This window comes from Botryllus schlosseri, chromosome 5 (assembly GCF_051294905.1).
Source record: "Botryllus schlosseri isolate E-star chromosome 5, Bs_hap1, whole genome shotgun sequence".
Lineage (NCBI taxonomy): Eukaryota > Metazoa > Chordata > Ascidiacea > Stolidobranchia > Styelidae > Botryllus > Botryllus schlosseri.
The window spans coordinates 12688063-12714499 of NC_137240.1; the positions used below are offsets into that span (position 1 = coordinate 12688063).

At 40.2% G+C, this 26437-nt stretch overlaps 1 protein-coding gene and 1 long non-coding RNA gene across 2 annotated transcripts; one reads left to right on the forward strand and one right to left on the reverse strand.

The window, feature by feature from the left end:
* Positions 1-20: 20 nt before the first annotated feature.
* Positions 21-26203, reverse strand: LOC145439042 (adhesion G protein-coupled receptor L4-like). Its single transcript, XM_080316505.1, has 22 exons — positions 26022-26203; positions 24319-24407; positions 24008-24158; positions 23727-23954; positions 21041-21183; positions 20857-20974; positions 20618-20792; positions 20437-20537; positions 11402-11578; positions 10762-10859; positions 10516-10674; positions 8369-8581; positions 8036-8227; positions 6945-7037; positions 6736-6885; positions 6492-6598; positions 6228-6422; positions 4211-4356; positions 3988-4151; positions 3754-3921; positions 307-412; positions 21-244 (listed from the first exon to the last, which is right to left on the reverse strand). Exons 1-22 carry the CDS (start codon positions 26080-26082, stop codon positions 129-131), a joined length of 3150 nt encoding a protein of 1049 aa, XP_080172631.1. The 5' UTR covers positions 26083-26203; the 3' UTR covers positions 21-128.
* On the forward strand, positions 15208-16198 carry LOC145439043 (uncharacterized). The gene is made up of 2 exons (XR_013915077.1): positions 15208-15349; positions 16040-16198. It is a non-coding gene; the product is annotated as an uncharacterized LOC145439043 (long non-coding RNA).
* Positions 26204-26437: the final 234 nt, after the last annotated feature.

Sequence of the window (26437 nt, forward strand, 5' to 3'; positions counted from 1 at the left end):
TTTTTCTTCTCAAAATTTTAGTTTGTAGTCAAGTTAATAGTATGTTCAGTCGTTCATTCATCAGTAATCTGCTGCGATATCCACAGTTGTTAGGATTTAATAATATTGCTTTCGGTTCAGTCGGTTTCCTAAGTCGTGGTCCTCTGAGTCTCCTCTGACGGTGTGCGGTCGTTTGCACTCATGTTAGGCAAATAAAGAAAACTTTCAGTGCGCGCTCCTCGCAGACCGTTGCTATTGTCGCGACCTATAAAAGTGGCGGGTAAAATTCTCCTTGCATAGTAAGAATTGGTGAATATGAGCTCCCACCGCTATCCCGTCTTTTGTTGGTCTTGAACATCTGACGAAGACAAGCCATCCATGCATTCCTCACATCCTTACGACGAACGCAGAAGAAGTAAAATATAAAGATGCCCTGTCAATAGCATTGAAATACAGCATATAAATATTACCATATTACCAATCAATCGCAAGTCTAGGGTTGTAGACTCAAGTGCATATTACACATTGCTTAAATGTAGTCGAGGTCACCATAGCTTGGTTTGCTAAAATTAGTGATACCATACTTTGGAATCCGGAAAGGCGAACGTAAGTGGTAGCCCTACTCAAATCAGTGGTTTCTGAGAATCCGTCCGTCAGAATCCGAACAATCTCAACCAAAAATCCATGTGAATCCAAATAATGCCGTCCAAAAAAAATCGATTTGAATAACTCTTCCGAAGAATCCTACTTGTGCTGCTGAGCTGGGAGTAGTTTATACAAAGGCTGAGGTTCAGGTTAGGGTTAGCTCACTTAGCTGTAATCCACATTTGCTTGGAACTTTGACTAAGCAACTTTAGAGTGTAGTCATATCAGAATGTGTTTACTGTCCGTGTTTGGTTGTCCAGCCGACGATTTTTTCTTTAGATTTCAAGTCACGTCTGGTCAGAACTATCCGAAGCAGAAGGTAGCCTACCCCTACAACTATCCGATAATATCCGAAACAAAATCTTCAATAGAATCCTAATCCGATCCGACTATTTCAAAATCGTCCGAAATCCGGTCCGAATACTATCCGAGTCCGTCCGATGCTCATCACTGACTCAAATAGAATTGCAGTTCCGTAAATTCGCCTTATGAATCAAAGTAGCCTATGCATCTAGCGGAAATGATCTAGTCTAAAATTCTAGGTGTTGATGACCAATGACCATTTACTGAATTCAACATCATTCCCGACTAGGACTGGGCTGGGCAAAATCGAATATGTGACTATTTCGACTCCAAGTTAACGAGCATTCGAGTAACCATCTTTATGAGGTCACATGGTTAAACAGTAGCCCATCTTTATGTGGACCAACGAAATATGAAACTTTGGTTGGACCGAAAAAGAAAATAATTCCAGCTCCTTCTCATCAAACTTGATTTCGTGTTCATAACGCTAACCGCGATGCAGTGATGCGACCCGGTTAATTTTCAGAAATGCGCCCCCCAATCTGACGGATCCGGTTCGATTCCCATCGGAGGTTTATCTGGGCTCCTCTTCCCCCGCCGTTGCCGTTCTTACGGCGACAAAAAAGCCCAGAAAAAGACCCGACGGAAGAAGGCACTCACAAGCAATGGAAAAAACTAGTATAAAGGGCCGTGGCTTCAAAAAGATCAACACCGAAAAGAACTGTGACATCGGGCACTCTAGGCCGAGGTGGATGTTAGAGTAAAGGATCGCTACTGATGCGTGTCGTTCGACATCCTTCTATCTGCTCATGACATCGCACTGTGTCTTATCGCATTGTACAGTGTGTGTGAATTGCTCAGATAAAAAGTATAACCCAACGATATTTTATATTTGATTGTGCGACACTTTTAAAAGATTCCGTGCTGGGATCGAGGGAAATGTAGAAACAATAAAATGATGTTTATGACCTATGTAGATTGTAGGTTCAACTAATCTCGGTACTCAAAAAATCGATTCGCTTAACAGGAATGCATATGGCATATGTCCCATTTTGAGAGGATTTGTGCTCTTTTTTTCGCAATCCGTCTCTTTCTGTTTTGAGTGTTAGGCGACGATGTACAGAAAATACTGAAACAGGTCCATTCACCACAAAGTGCACATGGAAATGAAGTTTTTCCTGGGACTGCCGCGGATGTTGACTAAACGAAAGGTCAAACAAATGGGACTGTCTGTGGAAACCCGGATTAGAGTTACCGAAGCGGAAAGTTTACCTTTTCTTTTCAGTCAACCTACCGGACGATCAGCATTGTCTGTATAAATTGCCCATAATTATTTCTCCTATTGTAACTCCAAAAAATGGCCTCTTTTTCGCATCTTGAAATATATTTAGTGTAAACCCGAGTGAAGCGGTCTTTACCGTCAAGGTAGTCCTACGGTTATTGCCTAATCTTCTCTCTGACCCTATGGCTATACTCGAATCGCTGTTCCCACTATGCGAAGTCCTAATTACGAGTTCACCTGTGGGCAGAGGTGGTCAGTAACGAAGTACTTCTACTCTTTCAAAGTACTCAAGTAGTTTCCATCTACTTCTGGTACTTACTCAAGTAGATCTGATTTTCGCTACTTCTACTTCGTAATATTTTGTGATCTAACCACTTACTTTTCGCTATTTTCAGTTTGTCAAGTAGAAGTAGTTTAATTCTCTAAGAAAGATAGCCTGAGGAATTTCGGGGCTGTTTTCACGGAGTACCAGCAAATTTCATAAAAGTCTATTAAAAGCCAGAACTTTCGTTGCGCTTCGCGCACACTCGTTATGGAGTGAAAAAAATATGTTTCCGCGAAAGTATCGGTAAGTATCATTTAGGTACCGGTTTGCGTGGTTCCGCTCACACCACATTGTCGCCCATATCAAATATTTCATCACAGTAAATATAGCCCACCACAGCGCTTGAAGCTACCGTTTCGCAATCAGGCAATTACCTATCATAATGTAATCTAGCAGCCCATGACATGTCCTAATCTGGAAAAGTGGACTCCGGTTTTTTTTCAGCGTTACACCTGTTTTAGCAGACCACCTTTGAAGCTTTCTGGACAAAAGACATGAAATATATTTTCCGCTTTTTAAAAGGGGTAGTTGTATTTCTCTTTCAATTCCGAGAATCATATTTTGAGTTTTAATGACTTTCAGTTCTTTTGTCTGCAGAACTTACATGTTAAAATATAAAAGCAAGTGTAGTAATGCCTCTATTTTCTGAAAATAAAGCTACACTATATGGCAATTCTACGATCCATCATATTTTTTATTAACGTATACCTATACTAATCGCCAAAACTGTTGAAACCGCATCCGATACAACTTCTCCGTATTGCTCTTCGCCCAAACCACGAGCCTTATAATATGGGGTAGGGCGCCATGTCATGATATTTTCTGGAACGGGGTGTTCGAGTAAACAAAAGGATAGTATCACATTTTCATATCAATACTATAATTTGCATCCCATGATGCGGACGCATGCTTGTTCTGTCTAAAATCGATTCCCTCCCGGGATGCATCAATACGAATCGAGCCCTCTGAACCTTCCGCAAAGCTCAATTTGCAGCTTTTGGCAGTCCATGCGAACGAATTGCGACCGTTTTCAAAATTACTTACTTACTTGATGTTCAAAGTCAGTCAATTCTACTTCTACTTGAAGTAGTTTGAGGTTGCTTTTAAAATTACTACTTCTATTTGTACTTGAGTAGCTCTTTATTTCGCTACTTCTACTTCTACTTGAGTAGCTTTCTTGACTACTTTGACCCCCAATGGATATGAGTAGGCTACTCACCTGAAAAGCTGTTGTAAGCGCGAAAAGCCACCCGAACAGTTCCTGCACAAGAGCGTTATCGGACACAACAAGCGGTATAGCAAATATCCAGGCGAGGCCTAACAACATAGCTATTAAGAAAGCTCGCATCATGTGTATTTGAGGCGTTTCATCAGACCTGTTCGGCACCTGCGTATAAAAGAACGGGAGGTCGCACTGGCTCATCCATTCACGCAGACAATTCATACTACAGACATGGGCTTTCCGCCACGTAATAGCCTTAATAATCAAAGCAGCCGAAACGGAGTTCATAACCAGAGTTAGAAACGCGATTGACAGAAACCCGAAGTATAAAGATCTTCCTTGTAGCCAGCAATATCCGTCGGCGATATAAGACGACCAGAAATCGTCTGAACAACCTTCGAAAACAGATTGACTTGCATTTGCGTGAAATCGAGAGCCGTGTGCTATTTTTCACCTTTGCTATCTCCCCACCCGCCGTATTGTGCCAGCACGGAAAAGCTTAACGTCACGAGCACGATAGCCGCCGATATCATGTAGACGGCGAAAGCAACCTTTGGAGATTCGGCAACTGACTTACGTGATAGCGGACGCACAAACATTCTGTGGAATTTCAAAGTTCTCATTCTGTTAACCTTTTTCATATAATACAATTCCCCCTTCATATAGCATCTTCGGTTGAAATTAATTGCATTTTAACTTCGGGCACTCTATGCATGGCACTGGCAGCATAAACAAAATAAACACCGTGCCCCGTGACAATCTCAAAAAATTTTCTTGCTTTGTTAACGAAAGTTAGCTCGAATTATCCAGCTTTCCGTTTGTGAATATTTATTGACTCTCTGCTGTTAGATTGACCCGCAATCACACAAAATCAAGGGCGAAATACAGTACGTATAGGTACAGCGAATGATGCGTATTCAACCAATCGATGAAATTGAAATCGTTGTCTGATGTACGGGATTTCATATGTTTATTGTATCATAAAAACCAATTCCATACAATTGGGGTGTTGGCTACTGCTGTATATAACTTGTTAATTGGGTAATATCGGTAGCAAGTAGAAACCCGTTTTACACTCTGCTCACTATCAACGTACCATTACTCAGACGTCGAATACATTGACCAGTCTGGCCTAGACCGTTTTAAGGCCTAAGCTTATATTCCCTTCGAAGTCCTAGTCGAAATTGTTGACAAAGCGACGGAAGATATTGATTCTATGGGACGATTACATCATTTGATTGCCCCAGTTGATACATTTGGCGACTTTTAAAACAGCAGTATGTAGCCTACTTCGGCAGTGTGACATTATGGGGCCCGAGTCGCCGCTATAGGTTTCGTGCACATTAGGCTATCACTTCACTGAAATGTAGGGTTTGAATTAGCAATATGACGCCACGTGACGTCATGAGGTTCGCGTTCGCGTTCACACAGAACCTTTCAAAAAGGTTCGCGTTCACACGAGCCAGAATCTTTCAGAGGCTCACACCATCCCGATGATTTTTACTCACCCAACTGCATGCATGCTGGGTATGTTTTTAGACGGCTTCCATCTAAACTTAACATTTTTTCGCGAAAGCTATTCACTTTTTGACTCTCGATTTTGTAAGGTGGTCAGTAATTTGGGATGTGTTTCCATCGCGTTTACGAATGAAATGGTCATACCGACAAAGTGAAATAGCCGCTAGGCCGACAAAGGGTGTATTCACAGTTCACACCCGTGTAACATCGTTGATAGGCAGGTGTGAATATGTATCCGTGGTACACGAAGCCAGAACCTGCCTCGGATCGACCTACACCACGGTATAAATCACAAACTACGTTTCAATCCAAATGATGATTTCACGCAGGGACGTAAAAAGTTAAGCACGAAGGCAGGGAGATTTTATAACCGCATTATAACCGCCTTTTCAGTGTGAATGCGCACTCTTTTCGAGTGTATCACCAGCAGTATACTACGTCTCGACCAGATATTGAGGACTTCTTATCTTCTTATCTTCTTATCTTCTTATCTTGAAATGACTTGAAAATTGTTACTCCGACTTAAAATTGTGCATGTAGTTGCGACGTTATTACTCCTGCTTGAATAGCAACGATGACTACTTTGTCCTAGTCTAGTTATAGCATTTTCTATGTCTTCGATGTCACAAAGAAGTGCGAGGGAAATATTCTCACCATCTAATTCGTGATTTCAATATCACGTCATATTCAAAACGATGTCAATTTCGACATAAAGTAATACGATAAGTTCGAATAATCTTGCATTTTCATACAATTTTTAACGATTTAGCTTAGACGTTCAACGTGCCGCATATCGACTTAAATTCAGGATCTGGATTTGGTCTTGGAGTTCCTATCTGGAACAGACGCATTATTTAAAAATCGTATCTACTCGTCTCGGGTCTTCATTTATAGCATCTTATTATTGAATTCATTCCAAATTTATAGAACATATTAAAAGTAGGACGTTGTACCGGTACATAGTGAGACTTTCGACCCCCATCCATCCCCAAGACGATACCAATAGAAAGTGGATGATAGCGGCAGTCAGCAGGCACGCGTATCTGTTGCTCGTCCGCTCAATCCCGATGAGGAACACCAGATACGACAGGTCGAGGCAGACGCAAAGGTTTATGTGGATAAAGCCGCATCGAATTCGCTTGAGGTCACTGTCATAGATTTGTAATTACACCTGAGTGTACAGACTGCGCCTTCGGTAAAAGAAATTGTGAACTTACGGCGCCTTTAGAAACAATATGATGGTCAAGGTAAGACATACAACGCAGGCAATTAAGCCTAAAGTGCTGACAATGTCAAGAGCGTGGTTTCGTTGCGCTTGTTGGCTCTGTGCAGAATAATGGAAATTGATGAAGTTATGGGAGACATAGAGACAGGTTTAGTATGCATAACATAACCAGACATGCCGAAGTTCAAGTAAAGAGTCGCCGGTATGGCGCGATACTCCTTGCACAGCCCACGTACCACTACTACAGCAAAACTTGTTGTGTGATCACATGTACACGTAACCGTATGTAGTCCATATCCATCATTGGTTTCTAATGTCTTCCGACACCCGTCTCTTTTCCATTTCTCGGCAGTTGGATCGTAATAACGGCACTCCCGGCGATGGCACTGCGATGTGAAACGCGTGTTGGCATATTTGGGCTGTAGCGAGGTTCGTGTTAGCTTACTATCCCTTGCGATACGTTGTCTGTCGTTTGAAAGGAAAACTCCACTGGCACGCTATACGTTTGTATGCCGTCCGTTACTGTAGCCGATATTACCTGTGGTGTATGATGGTAGGCATGACTGTTACTTCTTCATATCATATCAATGGGGGAGTGAACAAACGCACACTATTGTTGAATATATTATACACGCTTCCAAATGATTTTTGTGACTACACTATAGTAATTCGCGGAAGTTGGATAAGAAATACTGAGATTCCATTAGAGATGGTTAGTCACCGTGGCTACTCAAGTATAACTGTATAAGTATAAGTAATACCGTAAATTTATATTCAATTACAAGTCGTAGGGATTTCCAAAATAACCCACACAATATTTCAAGTAGAAGTATAAAGTGATAGAGGTCTTCAAAGTACTCAACTAGGTAGATTTCCAAAAGTAGATTTGTGGTCGAGGAATCACATACTTTTAGTATAGAAGATGGCCATCGTAGCTAACGCAAAATGACTAATGACAGTGCAAATGGGTGCAGGCTTCAAAATATATTCAGTTTGAGCTATTTCGATCGGTTGTCACGACAATGTCACTCGTAAACGTAATAAAAAATCTATCCAAAAACTACTTTGTTCAAGTTCAAGTTTGCTCCTACAATTTCATCACTTCAAAACATCACAGGACTGCAATACAATGAATGATAGGAAAATCCCGAAACGACTAGGAGTAGTCTTTGGGATCAGACACCCACATGGGCCTAGGCGATGTAAAGAGGCGACATGCAAATTGAATGAAAGTAAAAGAAGATAATAATATAAAATAACAAGCGATAAAGTCAGGTGGCAAGTGACGGAAGGTGAGATCGATATGTGGGTCGTTGTTTACAAAATCCACAGTGTACGAAAGTATAAGTCTTAACGAGTATTCATTTGAGTAAGTAGCAGGCAATTTTACTTCAGCACTCCGAAAAGTAGAAGTACTTCCCTACTGACCACCACTGGATTCCAGTCAGATAATAATCCATACTCAATATAGAGACGGCTTGGGTCATGTTATCACGCCTGTTGTCTATCGCGCATGCAAAATGCCAATTCATTTACCGAATCAATTTGAAATTCTTCGTCATGAGGAAACAAACCATCATTTTGGTAGACTGTAAATATCACTCGCATTCCGCCCGGTGACTTCGTGTGGAGTATCGATGAATCCGGATATACACGTATTGTGGGGGAGCTATCACTGCTATCGTGAGTTACTGATTCCACAGGTGACGCTCCGCTTATCGTCACCACCTGTATGACATAAAGACAAAATGTTGGTGTCGTGAAAGCGATGTGAATAGGCCTGGTCTCGATATTTCGATTTGGGATGACAACGATAGCAAAACTCCACCTGGCACAGTTAGCCTAAAATTCAGCACTCTCTTATATTACTTCAACAGTTACTCCTTCAGCGGAAAATTCTTTTCTCGTCTCGTTGATGCGTGCGACAGCGGCAGTGTCTTCCAACGCGATCACCAAATATTTTTTCGCGTCTGAAGACAATTCCGATAGGACGCCTTTTCTTCTTGCATCGGATAATCCATGGATTGCTTCTTGCAAGTCGCTGATTATATCAAGAAGGGGCGTAACAGCTTCTCCTGACATCTAAATTACATGACCAGAAAGTGCACTGGAAAATATTTCGGCATTGCAATCTCGTCACTGTTCAGTCGCGGAGACGAGACAGACAATTATTGATATAAGACGTGAATATCCAAAACGCAACAGTAGAATTTTTTCTATGTTAGTCCAAATAAAGTTTTATTTAATTTCATTCGTCAAGTTCGCACTGCTTCCTGATAATTATGAATGTACATTGTACAACACTAGGGAAGGGTTAATTTCCGTATTTCTGTGACCGAGATTCCGTACGCTCTTTAGCGTCCACTAGTGGATTTCAAAATGAGTTATGAGCACATTGTCCGTCACTATGACGTAACACTAGCAAAGCTTTGCTTATAGACCAGACATGGTCACGAACCAAGTTCAGCAGTATGTGACTGTGTGTCGTGTAACCGGGACCGAAATCACATTTTTTCAGCCACTCCGCCCCCAAATAAACAATGATTTTGGGCCCACAATAGGGTAAACGATGCGACTTCTGGGAGGCTTGCTATATGCATCTGGTTTCTCTATGTATCTAGTCGTTAAATTTTTGAATGACTTTTGTCAATAATATTGGTTTTTCCATATTGCTATATAGGGTGATCCTATCGCCGCCACATGCTCATAGTTGGCGGTTGAGCTGGTGGAGGGATAATGACTTCTAAAATACAGGGAGCGTAATTGTACATCGTTAAGTCATGCTCATGTCAAACTTAGAAGATTGTTCATCAGCCTTATGCCGGTGAGCACCGCGGAGATTTATAAACACCTCACATCCAGTCGTTTCCAATTTGAAAATGTTCCGTGGCCCGGTGCAACATTTTACGAGCTGATTACCAAAAGAAGTCAGCACATTTGCCCAGACTTAGTCGCGTGCTGTTTTGGAAGCTGATGACGTTAAACATCTTCGCAGACCCCAGAATAAAGGCAAACGACCCCCACTTTCGGAACCACTAGCTTTGAATAAAGCATGTAAACGACCTTTACCATCTTTGGGAATATACCGTTCTCCTATAATTGCGATTACAATTAGGCTTATTTGAGTAAACGAAGATTATTTATTGCAGTTTTTGTGAGGGGGTAGTCCCCATATTAAAATCAATAAATGAGATCGTAAATCGCGCGCAGCGTGAAGAAACCTATCGTGTACCATATATACCCAAAAAGAATGTTATTATGTTGATTTACGAAAAAATTATGAGCCTACGTCAAGCCTTCAAAATTCCATTTAGGCATATTTTAAAAATACCTCCCGGACGCAAGTTTGGACAGTGAAATTCCGGACATGTCCGGGAAATTCCGAATGTATAGAAACCCTATAATAGGGTTACCACATTTAGGAAATGTGAAAAGAGGACACTCTTTAAAAAAATTTCAGACTTGCAATACCGGAGGAAAACCCTGAAAAAATGGTAAATTTTTCCCACTTTGTGGTCGGTTGATTAAAAAAAGTCAACTTTTTGGCTCAACTACCGAAATAGTCGCCGGAGCGTTACTTCAGTGCTGATTTACTGCATCTCGCTCCTATTTTAGCCTATTTTGAAACGAAATTCCAAAAAAAGAGGACAAAATCTCAAAAAAGAGGACAGAATCTCAAAAAAAGAGGACTCTTTTATTTTACTTTTTTGAAGTCCTCAAAATCCTCTCAAAAGAGGACGTATGGTAACTCTATACAATACAGACGATTGGGGAATTCGGGGAAGAAAGAATGAATGAATTGACCCTCTTCTTTGACGACATAATGCATCGGTAGCTATTCCTTTAGCATTTCTGTATGTTCGACTTTGTGGACTTCTTTTTACATGGTGAGTTTGTTGACACCTAATTATTTAACTATAATTGCGATTCGAAAACCATCTTTTCATATCCATGCCTACATAATGTACAGTGTACACGTCATTTTATAAGAGACTGTTCTTTCATAAGAGGCCTACATCGCCAACTTTCGTTTCGTTGAGTGCGCTTCTAATAGCTTTTTCCAAAGTAGCGAGATATGTCGGTGAAAGGACATCGTCTTGCTGCAGTGATATCAGATTGAGCTTGCGTATCTCGTCCAAAGACTTCGTTGGGTTATAATTAGATTCATCTGAAATCTGAACGCATGTGGTTACGATCCCTGGGCAATGCACATTGAATAAGCCGACATGGGTCGTTGCTACGATATCCTCAAGTCAACTCACCTCAGACAAGGTTCCGATCAAATCTTTTTCGCAGGGAAATTGTGTAAAGTCGATATAGCTGCGGTTGCGTGTACACCAAAGTAATGCTCTTGGACGACCTGCAACATTGCTAATAGTATTCATATCGATAGTCGATGACCTTAAAATCTATCTTCTAGTCTGGGAGCCTACAGGGCGTTGATAAAACTCGTGTATGGTTTGACATCGCTACCAGCATGACATACTATTCGACATTGCGAAAATTCGGCACAGATGGTGAGCTCGGTGGGTCTGCTCTGGGGAGAAAACTGAAAATGAACATTCAATATTTTTCATGCTTTCCTATTTCGTTCATGGCGCTTACGGTATGTGGAATGTGTATACGTATTATATAATAGTCATCATTTCATTTTCACGATGCTGAATACCTTGCCGTACCGGTAGCAGTGTATCGTCTTTTCGGTAAACAATTTCCGTAGGCTATCGTATTATTCTGTTTTAGCGATCACGGCTACCATATACTGACTTTTTCGACACCAACTGAAAACAAAGCCATTGCTAAACTGTTGCGGCCCTAATTAAAGAACCACGCTCCATCAGTTGAGTGTAGAAAACTGCTCTATTATTACAGAAATCAGTTTACATTTTAGTCATATCTTACCATTTGGACAAGTTTCTTTCGACATGGCGTAGCTCGATGTTCGTACAGAACCGAACGTGAAAGAGTCGTTTCTCACAGGATATACAAATTCTGCGCATACTTCAAACGCGTCCGTAGTGTCTTGGCTGTACGATGGCGTGGTTTGCTGCCCCAAGCCATTCGCAAAGAATGGACATTCTTGAAATATGGTTCAGTAAGTTAGTCATGAACTGAATCGTTTCGTGCCTGCTGACAGTATAATCCATAATCTATGTGCTGATATTTCTCGGCCAATGTTGCGGGACAAATTAGCCTACACGTTAATCTCTCAAATGTGCGAAAAACGACACGATGACGCATAACTCCTGTTGGATTGGCACGGAATATTCTGAAAATGCATGCATCTCGAAAAAGGGCTAACATAATTCAGCACGCTGCGCTTCGAAAATGAAAATACAAACTATAATGCATGAAGATAATATTCGTTGATTTATGTTTCACTCAAGTAGCTATATCATGTACAGCAGTGGTTCCCAACCTTTTCATCCTAATTCCCCACTTCCGATTTATTCCGAGCCTTCATTCCCCACCTAAATTCTCTATATCCAAATCCATATCCACCCTTTATAGCAGGGGTTCTCAACCCGCGACATCTTTCATTATGAACGAAATTACTACTTGCACAGTATTGTTACAAATCAATTTAGTTAATTAGCTCTCTCATCGAACCGTCTCTGTTCGTTTCATTACTCATTCTTTGATGTGTTCTGGTTTCTTGATATAGTTCAGATTGTTATTGTTTTGAATCGGTATTCGGCTGGACTCTAGTTCAAGAAAATCCCGCTGCGTAGTACACCATTAAAGAGGGTTTCACACACCGTGAATGGTTTGAACAGAAACAGGAACAATTGGAACGAAAAATTAAACGGCGTAAGCTGGGTTTGTAACTCTGAGTGGGCAATGAATTTGCTTTCTCAGATATAAATGGAAAACCGATGTGTCATATTTGTCGATGAACAGAAGCGTCGGAGCTTAAAATGATACCACGAATGTTTCTTCAACAGTTTCATATATCGCCTGATCTTAGAAAAACGTTGCTACCTAGGTGGCAAGCCCAGCAATCTATATTTTGGGCAATGTTAAAATTGGCGGCGACGTTACAGACGTTCAAAATTGCTTAGAATATCGCTAATTCCAATAAATCTGCTATAGAAGGTGTGATTTCAATAAAACCTTGACAGACTGTGCAAATATTCGCTGTTTCCGAAACATAGCAGCAAAGACAACATGACCTCACAAATTTCGAAGTTGCAGTTGTCTGATTCAACCGTGAACAGAAGAGTAACAGCAATGCCAGTCGATCTTTAATCGCATGTTCTGAAACACGTTGCCGCGTAGACTACTTTAGCCTAGCATTGGACGAATCCACAGACTCCGCATTCATTGCATAGCAAATTTAACTATCAGTGCAGGGCTCCATCAGCCATGGAAGGAAAGTTGAGAAGGTTTGATTGGTTTGCTCAATGCTCAGAAAATACCCCGAACACCAGACTTCTTCTCATATCACTGAGAGCTCAACGTAATAATGGCCTTTGTAACGAAAGAGTGACCGTAATTTCAAACTTACTCGCTCACGCATTGAAACAGAGAGTTCGGTTCTATGGTGTAAGGGTTTGTGGTGCATATATCTACTTGGCAACGAATGTAATGCAGGCTCCATGAAGGGATTTACTTGCGCCACTGGGAGATATATATTCTCACAAAAAAAAAACAGCCACTGTAAACTTACGAACGTTGTCCATTAATGCTTTGGAGTGCATAAAATGTACTAAATGCCCGGTAAATAGGCTACAGTAGCGTAAATGTAATAGTAGCCCGCAAATACATGGTAATAATATTCTGCGGCCCGCAGCGTCTTTTGGTGTTAAAATGCGGCCCGTTGCACAAGGGAAGTTGAGAACCCCTGCTTTATAGTGCTACCTCCAATAAAATTATGCAAGACTTTGCTTAGTAAATAGTACGTGCTATTGGGGATTGTTAAGATCTCCGGAAATGATCAGCACACAATAAAATTAACGCAGCAGTGAACTGGTAACCGTCAACGCACCTCCGTAAATCTATGTATCTACCCCGGCGCGCAGCCAACAGAAAAATAGGAGGGGTTTGAAAATTTTCCAAATGTTGCGGAATAGCGTCAATTTACATACGTAAATGCCGAATAAACTTCCTGATGCTGACGAACTCATGCGTGCGATTTATATATAAGCCGCCGTAAACTACCCTTTCGCACAGTACTGAGAGAACTTGAAAATACATAAATATGTAATTTCATTTGTAACGAGTCCGGATGTGCAATCAATTAGCGAGTCCACGATCTCTCTTGAATACATGTTCAGCAATATGAGCTCCTATTACAACGACTCATAATTTTTCTATCACTACGTTTCGTGACCGATGATGGTGTAGGCCTACAAATGAATAAAAACATTTCTGGAGATCGCGTGTTGTTATCCAAGCGATTCCAGCTAATTGGAGGCACTGATAATATGAATCGCGTAATTGCAAATGAGCGATGAAATATTGGGTCGGCATTTCAGCACGACATTTAATAAAGGAGATTATTACCGTAAAGATTTTTTCAAAAGTGAGTCTATTCCCCACCAGAAACCCCGAGATTCCCCACCAGTGGGGAATTCCCCACCGTTTGGGAACCACTGATGTACAGGAATAAGAAGCGACAGAGGCAAAACGTATTTTCTAAACTAACAGAAACATTTTTTATCCATGTAGGGTTGCATAAAACAAAAATGATTGAATAGTATATTCATATTGAAATGGACCCGAATATTTTCGGCTGACACTCGTCAGGGGTAATCGTCAGCAAAGAGAGAGAGAGAGTCTTTATTTTCATCGAACCAAAATACATAACAAACGGCAGTGATGGTGGTACAGAAAATATGCGTGCACAGTATTCGGTATTAGATAGGAATGATCGATAAGACCATGAAGGTCATCTAGTCTGATCACACCAGCATCAAACAGGTACACTTGACTCAGAACAGTCTGGCTGTAAAAAATGTTTAGTTAGAAAAGGAAAATAGAAAAAAAATTAAACAATGGTAGCAAATGATCAATGAAGCAATGTCTGGGCGAGGTAGGGCAACAGTGTTAGTGTAACGACAAGAGGTGATCAAGTAGGGCTTTTTTGAATCTATTATAAGGCAATTCACGGATATGTGATGGTAATGCATTCCAGATGATAGGTCCCGAGTAGTCGATAGATCTCTTAGTTAGGTTGCTATTGGGTTGGGGTAAGTAGACGTTTCCTTTAGACGAAGATCTCGTGTAATGGGAATGGACATGTTTAGCAGGTATGAAAAAGTCATCAAACACAGGAGGCAGACTATTGGAAAAATATTTGTGAACAACTTTTGATACTTCGAAGCGATACAGTTCATCAACTCGCAAAATTCGATGCTTACGGTAGTAAGGCGATAAATTGGTACGTAAAGGTACAGATGAGATCAGCCGTATCGCACGGTTTTGCAGGGTTCGAATTTTGCACAAAAATGTTGTACATGCATTCCCCTATACTACGATTCCATACTGCAGATGCGAGTGGAAAAGAGAGAAGTAGATGGTTCGTAGTACTGATCTGGAAACCAAAGATTGGAGACGGGTCATTATTCCCACACACCGAGCTAGTTTTGATATTGTGCATTCAATATGCTGCTTCCAAGACAATTTGGAATCAATGGTGACGCCGAGATATTTTGCTGAGTCACATATTGAGATTTGTTTATGATTGATGTTCACAGTGAAATTATGACTGGCATTATTTAAAACGAGCATCTCGGTCTTATCTGCATTCAAACTTAGTTTGTTTGCTTGCAGCCATCTCGACACTTTTGGGAGTTCCCTATTCACAGATGCATGCAAATCATCGACAGTGTTGGAGGTTATGAAGAGGTGAGTATCATCAGCAAATAGCGTTGTGCGGAATAAAGATGCATTAACAGTGTCGTTAATATAAATGAGGAAAAAAGTCGGTCCAAGGACTGAGCCTTGTGGCACTCCACTCCTTGTGGCACTCTCTGGTAGTCGTTCTTGATGTCCCCAGTTTAACAAATTGTTTGCGGTTTGCCAGGTAGCTTTCAAGTAGAGTTGCTGCAATACCCCTGATTCCATAGTGTTGTAGCTTGTATCTTAAGATTCTGTGGTTAACTGTGTCGAAAGCTTTGCGGAGATCGATAAAGATGCTGCAGCCACTTTCTTTTTGCTTGATGGTTTTGTAATAGTCTGTTACAATTGATAGTATTGCATGGTTGGTGTTGTGGTTGGATCTGAATCCATGCTGAGTCGGAGACAGTACTGCATTCAATTCAAAAAAGTTCTTAAGTCGGCAGTCAATCAGTTTCTCAAAAACCGTGGCAAGATTTGGCAAAACAGATATTGGTCGGTAGTTCGAAATTAGCTTTTTACAGCCTTTCTTAAACACTGGCATTACTCTGGCAGTTTTCAGTGCATCTGGGAAAATGCCTAGACGTATCGACTCATTAAAGAAAATGCATATAACATCACCAATAATATTAAAGACTAGCTTCAGAAAGTGAGTTGGGATGAGATCGGGTCCTACTGCTTTGTTACTTTTCATTTCAGATAATACGATCGCAACTTCTCCTTGACTTGTCGGCTCAAGAAAAATGGATTTCTGAGGGCCAGGACTCAAGTACGAGAGAAAGTCATCGGAGGAGTTTGGTATTGAAGCTGCAAGATCCGGACCAATGTTGCAAAAATACTGATTGAACTTTTCTGCTACTGCAAGCTGGTCTTTGATGATGCTGCCATTCTCGAGTAGCTGGATGTCATCAGTACTCTTGGGAGCATTACCTTTAGTTAGGTTGATAATTTCTCCAATGGTTTTCCATGTGTTCTTGGGATCTTTGGAGCACTCTTCGAATCTTGTTTGGAAGTACGCTTTTTTGGCAACTAGTCAGCAACTAGTAGAGAATTCGAAAGAACAGCGTATATCAACAATCGTAACACAAAATATGACGTCACCAGCACGAAATGTCGAATACGAGAGCGTTCAATGTACTATTTTTAGATGATACACGAACTCTTTTTGTTGACACAGCCTTTGGCTGGTGTATTTTGAGAAAAGTCGACTCCAAGGCACACAAATGAAAGTGTGAGCGACCCTTTCCGAGTATGCGAAATCTGTCGTCTCGATAATTTTTCGCACAGGCGGGATTATCCAACAAGTGTTTGCCAATTGCAGAATTTATGGCCTTTGATTGGTCCGCATCAATCTTGAGCGGGTGAGTTAAGGGTGAGCTTTTCACCGAGCGTGTTCTAATGAATCTAGGGACATGCTGATTTATGCGTTCCTGCAAGCGCTTTGACGTTCTTCCCACGTAGCCACAATCACAGTCACACTTATAAATTCGTAAACTACATTGCTTTGCTGAAGTGCGGGTAGCACGTCTTTACGTGTTGCAGGGAGCAGTTGCGTTGTCGTGAAAATCACGTTGGTCTTCACTGTGTCGTAACCATTACGATTACGGTTACGATTGTTGATATACGCTGTTTTTTCGAATTCTCTACTAGTTGCTGACGATTACCCCTGACGGGTGTCAGCCGAAAATATTCGGGTTCATTTCAATATGAATATGCTATTCAATTGTATATTGAAGTTCTGTACCTCAAAGAAGCTGTTCAAAACAAAAATGCATTTGAAACAAATATGATCAAAACAAGGCCCTTGTTTAAAACATGTTTTGTATTTTTGTGTCAAACCATGGCGTCACGAATATTTAATTGTGACGTCATAGTCGATCTACATTGACAATTGAAAATACAGGTTTAATATACCTCCTTTGACGAAATAGGTTTCTAACTCGTGTCATATGCGGACAAAAAATATTTGTAACCAGGACTACATTGTCATAAAGCATTTTTTCGGTCGGCGGTCACCATCAGACATGGGGTGATTACTTTTCGAATGTAATCGATTGCGATTACGATTACTTGTGAATCCCGCGAGTACGATTACGATTACGATTACAGCCAAATCAGGAAGTAGTCGATTACGATTACGATTACTTTTCAAAAGTAATCACGATTACTCACGATTACATTTGTTTTGCTTCTTAGAATTAATTTCAGAAGAGATATTGGAAGACAATATAAATAAGGCTTGCGATGAAAAGGTCTAATGAGATAACAACTTTCTTTATAAATCTTACTTCATTTGCTTGTTACTTCATAATGCACCCATTGCCCACCTCTATGCAGGACTATTCGTCACACCCAACGATTTGCATTCTTGCCAGGTCCGTAACTGCCACACCCCAAACTCCCCAATAGGACCGGGAGCGAGCTCTAAGGGGACTCAAAAGTATTGCGTAAATCAACATATTTTCTAGAGAGTTAATTAACTTGAAAATTTTCTTCGAGCTTCGGGATTTAATGTCTTTAAGTAGCTTGATTTTGAAATGCATACCTCTCCCACTCAAGAAAAAAAAGCATGCATAATTTACAGGCATAGGCATGTCGGTGGCGGTCATTACCCCGTCACGACACACAAAAAGACGTATGCAATTTCGGCCAACATGCAATTCCACAAACTGTGCTACCAAAGAATGTCCTTGGCCAAAACGTCGGGTACGTGTCCATTGTCAGTACCCGCGCTCTGTGGGCGTGACGAATAGTCCGGTCCTTCCAATCTGCGCCCCAACAATGCAAATGCCAGCCGCAGCACTCACAGAGGAATGAAGACATGGCAATTTGTGTGTGCGTCTCACGAAAGTTTTTCTTTTAGTCTGCTACGTCAGGGCGACTACAGTATCTTTTGATTATATAAAAGGCGGGAGGTCACAAATTAGCAACATACAATAATGAAATTATAACAAGATACCAGATGCTATAATTATGAATTACTTGCCCCCAGCTCTACCGGTAAATCTGAATGAATAGCAAGATAATGCAATTACCAATATTATTGACGAAATTCAGTCATCAACTTGAAAACTGACCACCCTATGGGGCCCCAATACCCAGGGTTGTAATGACTCGAGTCGCGATTTTTTGGTGACTAGACTTGACTTGAGTCATTTTTTGTATTGACTCGAATTGTACTCGATTCATTTTTGCATGACTGGAACCAAGTCATATGACTCGAGACTAGAACGGCCAAGACTGACGTTCCATGTAACTTCGAAGAATAGTAAAGTTACCACATAATTTGTAATTCGTATATCAGTTCTGATACTTGGAAATTGGGCCGTAAACTGTGAAAACTGATGAAAATTACTATATTATGAATACGAGTCAGTCTATGTCACTCGAGCAGAGATGAAAAAAGTGGGTTGAACCGGATGGATCAGAAAACTGATCTGTGAACATAACGACTTTTGGACTCGTACTCGAGTCACAAAATATGACTCGGACCCTATACTAGCTGACTTGGACTCGGACTAGACTCGGGGATGAATTGAAAATGAATCGACTTGATTCGAGTCAAAACTATAAAAGTGAGATTGACTTGTGACTCGGAACATTGTAACTTGGTTACAACCTTACAAATACCAACATTTGGAGTGGGGGACGAATTGCTGTTTTGGTCCTGATTGTACCTACAACCCACGCTAACATGGTGTATAAGCGGATGACTATGACGACAGGTATAAATGTCGAGTGAAGAATTGTGAAATTACGATTGGCGCCCGTTTCAAGTAGTCATATGAGAATAAGATAAAGTGAACTTAAAATTCAACCTTCCACTTAATACTGATACTGCAAGCTGCCGTTATGCCGTTACGAGAAACGGCAAAGAACGGCTCGGTTATGATATATTAACGCAGCTGTTGATTTAAACCATCGTAATGTTTTATTTGACGAGTACAAAACTTCAAATCTTTGTCCAGTGTACGTACAATACATACGTATACTACATAGATAGGCCTACTGCTCGCCAAGCAGCATCGGTCAAACTGCGTTTAACTATAAGCATAACCAAACATGAATACATAAGTTAGCCTACTATTTGAAACTAGGCAGAGTGGTGATTATTATCTTGCTGCGAGGTAGTGGCGTCTGGAGTGTATTGATAACCTGATATGCAGGATGGCTTACACATTTCTAACAATCACGCAACAATGTACATCGAATATATATTTACTACGTGTGGATAACGCAAGGACGAGCAAAGCTAATACTTCTGACGTAATAATGAGCAGTGGCGTTTGAAAATCAACCGCTAGCGCTATCAATAACCTGGTATAATATCTCTTCCTTGTTCAGGAATGTTCGGTTATGTCATATTCATTGTACGAATAAAAAGTAATCATACTTTCACAAAGAAATCGATTAGATATGTGAAGTAGTCGATTACGATTACGATTACTTTGGATTTTTTTCGAATGTAATCGATTGCGATTACGATTACTTGAAAATGCTGTAATCGTCGTAATCGATTACGATTACTAATCGCGATTACCCCATGTCTGGTCACCATCATCAGATCATTTCATTCAGTACAAATGATCTATAATTCTATATAAACGTACTATAGATGTTGAGCCGACTATTTCGAGGGTTCCAACCATTTCACATCGTATACGTCGGCTATATCGGGTGTAAATTGTCCGTAGGCTCATACTACATGTTTTTTTTGGAAGTAGTTGCACAATTATGACATAATTATGCAACTTATTTTTTTTAAATTGCTTTAGTTTAAAATAACGTTTTAAACAAAATGTTTTAAACAACCATTTGTTTATGCAACCCTGATATGAAGCACGACAACATTCTCATACGAAAACTATACAGCATTTTAATATGCACTCAAGCCGATAATAAGCTTTTGTTTCTATTCTGTGGCCTTATGCGATGAGACGTTCGAGCGATCAATGTCCGTGTTGTAGAATTGTAGAACTAATATTATTCACACATGACCATGGACCACCACCACCACTATAGTAAGGGCAGAGCATTTAACATAAAGTAATAAGCATAAAGCGTTGATAAGAAATAACACAGCGCATTGAACTTACCATGGGGTAGCGATTTTTGGCAAAACATATATTGGCGCATGTAGCTTCGATCGGGCACTCTTTCTTTTTTTACCACGCCGCTTTCGTTACACCACTCGTTCCTGAACAGATTCACGACATAGGGAGTCCATCAAGATATCACCGTAAGAGATGGCTCTTAATGTGTATACTCAGTACTCACCCACAATTTATCACGGCGTCATGTATATAGCTAAATTTATTTAATAAATATTCAGTCGGCTGGACTTCAGTCATATTTCCCTCGCATTCCGATCCTACATTTTCTCCGGGAATTCGACTAAATTTGTACGTGAAAATGCTATCGTTCACTGTGGCAGACTGGCTGCCAATTTTGGCTGTGACGAAACAAACTCAGTGACAAATACACTCTATAAACGCATCAGCGAAATTCTCACTCACGCGGGTATTCACATAAATACCAGGATACGTGTTTACCGCAACTGTATGGCACCCACTTTCCTCGTCTTGTGACATACCCACATAACGCAGTGCCATCATTTGCTTGATTGTCCCAATTCTGAGAAGTCAAAGCTGGTTTTCCGCATTTAGTTTATATGTTAGATGGAAGTAGCCTACTCCGTACTTCATACGATTGTTGTTTGGCGCCGCACGCATTTGCTCGGTGGGATATGACAGAACCATCGTCGATCCATGTCCATGAGTAGTTTCCTGCTTTCGTGATTCGACTTCTGTGGAGACCGATCCACGCCCCGTCCGCAGTTCTACCTAAAAGAATACATCATTGCATCTCAGATAGATATCAAAACTTTTGTGCATTCACATGCCAAGATAAGCGACGAAGTAGGCCTACTTGAGTTTTTCGGGACTTTTCATGTGAGTTTTCTCTGGATTTTAAGCATCACCAGATGTATCAACCAGAACAATAAAATGCTATTACAATTCCTCGAAATCAGTATATCCTGTCGCTTTGGCAACAATTTCGACGAGGACTTGCACGGGTACATAAGCTTACGCCTTAACGGCCTATAAGTTAGACCGTACAATGTCTTCTTAAGGCGTCTGACTATATTTCTACATTGATATTAATCAGATCTATTTGCTACAGATATTAACTAACAAACAAGTTATACAATAACCAACACAACACCCAAATTGGGCGGATTTGGTTTTTTATGATATGGACTCATAATAGGTCAAGATATATTGATCGTTGATGTAGGGTTACCATACGTCCTCTTTTAAGAGGATTTGTCCTCTTTTTTCACAAAATTGAAAGTGTCCTCGGATGACAGGACGCCAAAATATCCTCCTTTTGGGAAATTTGTCTTCTTTTTTTCGGAGAAAGTATTAAAATGCAAAGACGACATCTAGGCAGAATTGGTAAGCAGAATTTTTCTAGCCAGTCCGATGACTAGCTATACATGCCAGTGTTGGGCTCGAGTCAGACTCGAGTCAACTTTTTCGTATGACTTGACTTGACTCGAGTCACTTTGCAAAAATGACTTGACTTGAATTGACTCGGCGCTTAAAATGTGAATTGACTTGTGTCTCAGCAAAATTTACGAGTCAATTTCAACTCATCAAGTAAACGGTGACGACTAACTCACTGTTTTATGCATGTTCGTATTGTTAACGATGCGCCGGTGTGACTTGTGAGAGCAACCAGTCATTAACAGATTGTACATTTCACTGATCCTCCATCGTTAAATTACTAATAAACTGACCGCAAATGAAATGAACACAGCTTACGTTGTCGTATGGGGCAGTAGAAGTAGATAAATCAAATAATGTTAACGTTTTTCTGTTTATTAGACGGCTCTGCGCTTACATTGCACAGCGCTCATATTTACCAACCCTTTTGTATGATTTAAATCGAACGAATATAGTTTATGCGTTTATATTCTCACGGATGTGTAGATGGTTAGTGTATTGTACAATATCTCAGAGTTGTTAAACTCAACTGACGTCACGGGCTGGCTTCAGCGGCTAGCGGTCCTCACCAGCCAAATGATTCCAAAATATTACCTCAAAATCCATAGATTCCATAAATTGGAATCTTTATATGCTCCCTGTATTTACGTTGTATACTGGCGTCAACCATATGCGTTGTGGGGTATACAAAGATTTACCAGGTAACGGGGGCTTTGGAATTTGGTTCATTATTATATAGTGATTCGGGTTTCTCTCGACTTTTTGAGGCAGAACTTATGCAGCAATGCGACCCAGCGTAACTATTATATACTCCATGTAACATGCATATAAATTATAAGGATTTAGCATTGGCGTTTCCGCTTCTGTGAATAACTATAGTTTTTGGTTAATTTTTCCCAACTCTTAACGCAATATATGCACTCTTTCGCCTTCTCGGAATTGAGTATCAATGTCATCGACTTGCTCCTGACGATGACTATCCGTTCTCCGGTGGTTATAATGTGGCCTATATGAACAAATCACCATTTGCTATCTTGTGGGAATATTCACTAGAAGTATTTTTTACCACAAATTTGAGAAATGTCCTGTATAAAATACCCGCATTTTTCAATCTATACTCAGAATTGCTTGGGTTGCCATATATTTGACACCCCTGATGTAGCTATACAATTACTGACGTATGTTATTAGTTCTATGTGTCCGTGAGCGATACAACGCATTTTTGCATGCATATTTAACTTTATATTCGTTATTTGGTTCAAGATAAATGGCCAATTATTCTGTCTTTAACACAGCTAGCAAACTGTAATGACTCTGAATGATCACTCATACCCCACAAATCCAATTTGACTTGAATTCTGACTTAACTCGTGACTTGACTTGACTTGACTCGAGTCACCTTCGAAAATCGATTGACTCGATTTGACTCGAGTCAAAATGTGCAAAGATTCGAGATGACTCGTAACTAGAAGGTAGTGACTTGATCCCAACACTGGTACATGTTGTGTATTTCGTTTTTAAAGTTGTGTGGTGATTCCTGCCTAGCTCACAGCAGAGAGTCACAAAATATTCAGAAACGAAAGCTAAATATTTCGAGCAAACTTTTCTAACAAAGCAAACAAATTTTTTGAAGTTGGCGGGTGGATGCTCGATTAGTTCTAGGACTAAGTTTCTTTTCATGCTGCCACCGCCATGCGGAGAATGGTCTGAAGTTGCAATGGAAATAATTTCAATTTAAGATGGTATAATGACGTAAATAATTGTAATAAATATAAAAAAAACATTCACAGAGTAGAACCTACCAAAGTTCGTTCACGAACGCGAACGGGTATTCAAGTTATATTAGGGAAACTTTAAAAAGATCGATTGACGCTTACCTTTGTCGGTGTTCGGTTCTACTTCCATGATCCCCTCCGCATGAGGATCGTTAATAAAAGACTTGATAAAAAACTCTTCCGTCTCCTTATTATGGATATTGGCAAGCACACCCTTTCTCTTCGCACATTTCCTGCGAGCTTCCCAAAATGTTAATGTTTCCGCGTATAAAATGTATTTAGAACCATCTGCCGTGGAGGCTTCGTGTGTCAAAACATCGTCCCCTGAAGCTGTATCACAACATAATAAAGAGATATATTTATACGATCATTTGTTTGCTTACGTCGGGATTCTGTAGACGATCTTCCAGAATTACACAAATCCGTTCCACACTGCGCGCAGTCAACACTTGGGCTGTCTCCTCTCGAAGGCTCATTCTTGCATTCATTTCCACAACCCTTCCACAGTGTGTTATCCCCTTTAACCGCACAAGACTGTAAATAAAATAGATTGCAAAATTCGATCATTCGATCAGAAGATTGAAAGGCTGCGAAATGTGTGCTATTCAACGCGTTAATGTGATCGATCAATGACACAATTTGACGATAAACTAGATGATCAGTTTTCATCCCGAAACCGATTATCCAGACTCACTTCACTTTCACGACATAACACTGGCTCTTCCTCATTGCACTTCCAATTGTCCTTCTGATTCTCGCAGGAAAAACAATGCAATGTCGCCACTGAAAAAGTCACGAGATAGAGAGAGAGAATGAGATGAGGTGATGAAATATCATCAAAGTCTACCACTCTTCCGGATCTGGTATTCAAATCTAAATCCCAATCGTACATGCTGTTCATGAAACACCCAAATATTAGATCTTAATCCGGCTATACAAGTCTTCGAATGTATGTTTTTACTCCAGTATCAAAATTATAAATAGCCTACTTGTTCAATCACCATCTTTATGAAGTAGCTATGAAGTAGCGACAAAAATGTACATAATATCACCAGGACAGCCTTATAAGTAGGGGGATTTCTTTGACATATCAGAATAAGTCAAAATTTTATCAAAATTGTTTACTACGTCAAATTTTTTTGACCAATGCATATCATTTGTATCGTAGATTTTGCACTGTCGGTGAGCTAATCATTTGATATTTACAACTAGTATAGCCTACTCTATAGGCTTACCGTTGTAGACGTCCTATTGTCTGCCCATTGTGAATCATAAACGGTCAAAGGAAACAAATAGGTTGGCTTCGTGTTATGGTCAACGTACCGCAATATCCTAACTAAAGCAAGACAGCTTGGGCATTGCTTGGTTCTTATATCAAGAACGTTCTTTCTGCATTCTTGGCAAGCTACTTAGTAAGGGCAGATACTTTGTACCGAGAATGTAGGAAAGTATCTTTCGTTGTACTAAAAGAAATTTTAATTATTTCTACCATAATACGAGATGTATGTACTGAAATTCTTCATAGGTCCAGATTTCGTTAAAATACTTGTTTTTTCACGTAAAAATTTGTCAGTTTTACAGTCCGAAACGTTTTTTTCAGGCCAAACTACTTCGTAAGGACAGACGGCTCGAACCGGAAAGGAAGATAAGTAGTACAATTTTAACATTATATGCGAAAGCACCTTTTGCATACGTGACGTCAAAATTTAGTCAAAACCAAGTTATTTACGTAATAAAATTTGATTTTTAGGTCAAAATCTTCCGTTTTTTGGTAAAAAAAACACCCTATTTATAAGTTAATAACCTCTGATATTGCAATAACATTTGACTGACAGCATCAATATGAACAAAATATTAGCCTACACGATCAATATCATCACTATAATACGGCACAGAAACTGTATTTATATCATCTTGCTAATCGCAGGTTCAAGAATTACCACTTGTCGTCATACTAACACTGTTGCCCTACCTCGCCCAGACATCGTTTCATTGATTTGCTACCATCTTTTTCTTTTTTTATTTCGTTTTTTTTTCACTAACATTTGTTACAGTCAGAAAAGTGTACGTGTTTGACGCGGGTGTGATCAGACTATAGTTGACCTCCAAGGTTGTATCCATCATTCCTATCTGATACCAAATACTGTGTAGTGTGCAATGTGCATGGGCATGCGTATTTTCTGTAGCACCATTATTGCTGTCTGTTTGTTATATATTCAATTGGATGAAAATAAGGACTCCCTGTCTCCGTCTCACACACATGCAGATGGCGCTTGGTTTTATAGAGAAATGGTTCGTCTGCTGCCGTCATTTGTATTTGAAAGCATGCAATCAGTTCATGCTTGACAATTCATCGGATTTAGGCCTGAATTCGAATAAATGAAACTCAAATCTTACCAGAATCTTGGAGATAATGCAGGGAAATAACTATCAGCCATTTTCCTATAGATTTTAACATATTTATATTAGACTCGTAGAGTTACGGCGAACCAAACTGGAACTTCGGCAAGCTATAGCTAATGAAAGTGATTTCTACGTATAGCTGACGGTTACTACTTCCTGAATGGCGTGAAGTTCTTTTCATTCACGTGAACCCGCTTTCGATACAAATATTGTATTTTCTTCTCTTGACGTGGGAAAATCATACGACTAGTTACGTCATTTGCAACTATAACGTTACCATGATATCATAGATGGCATTTGGGTTTTATAGTTGTGGTTCACGAGTGGGCCCACGTTTTCTTTTATAAAAATTCGTTATTCAAAACCGGCACGGACCCATTATGTTTGGGTGCTGTCATCGTGTTTTCCAT

What these genes read in the sequence shown, in the direction of transcription:
- LOC145439042 (XM_080316505.1), bottom strand. Translation starts at nt 26,082, where the DNA reads ATGTTAAAATCTATAGGAAAATGGCTGATAGTTATTTCCCTGCATTAT. An exon ending in TGTTATGTCGTGAAAGTGAA is followed by an intron (nt 24,159 to 24,318) that starts GTGAGTCTGGAT and finishes TTTTATTTACAG; the next exon opens with TCTTGTGCGGTTAAAGGGGA. An exon ending in CTGAAGGAGTAACTGTTGAA is followed by an intron (nt 8,228 to 8,368) that starts GTAATATAAGAG and finishes TATGTCATACAG; the next exon opens with GTGGTGACGATAAGCGGAGC.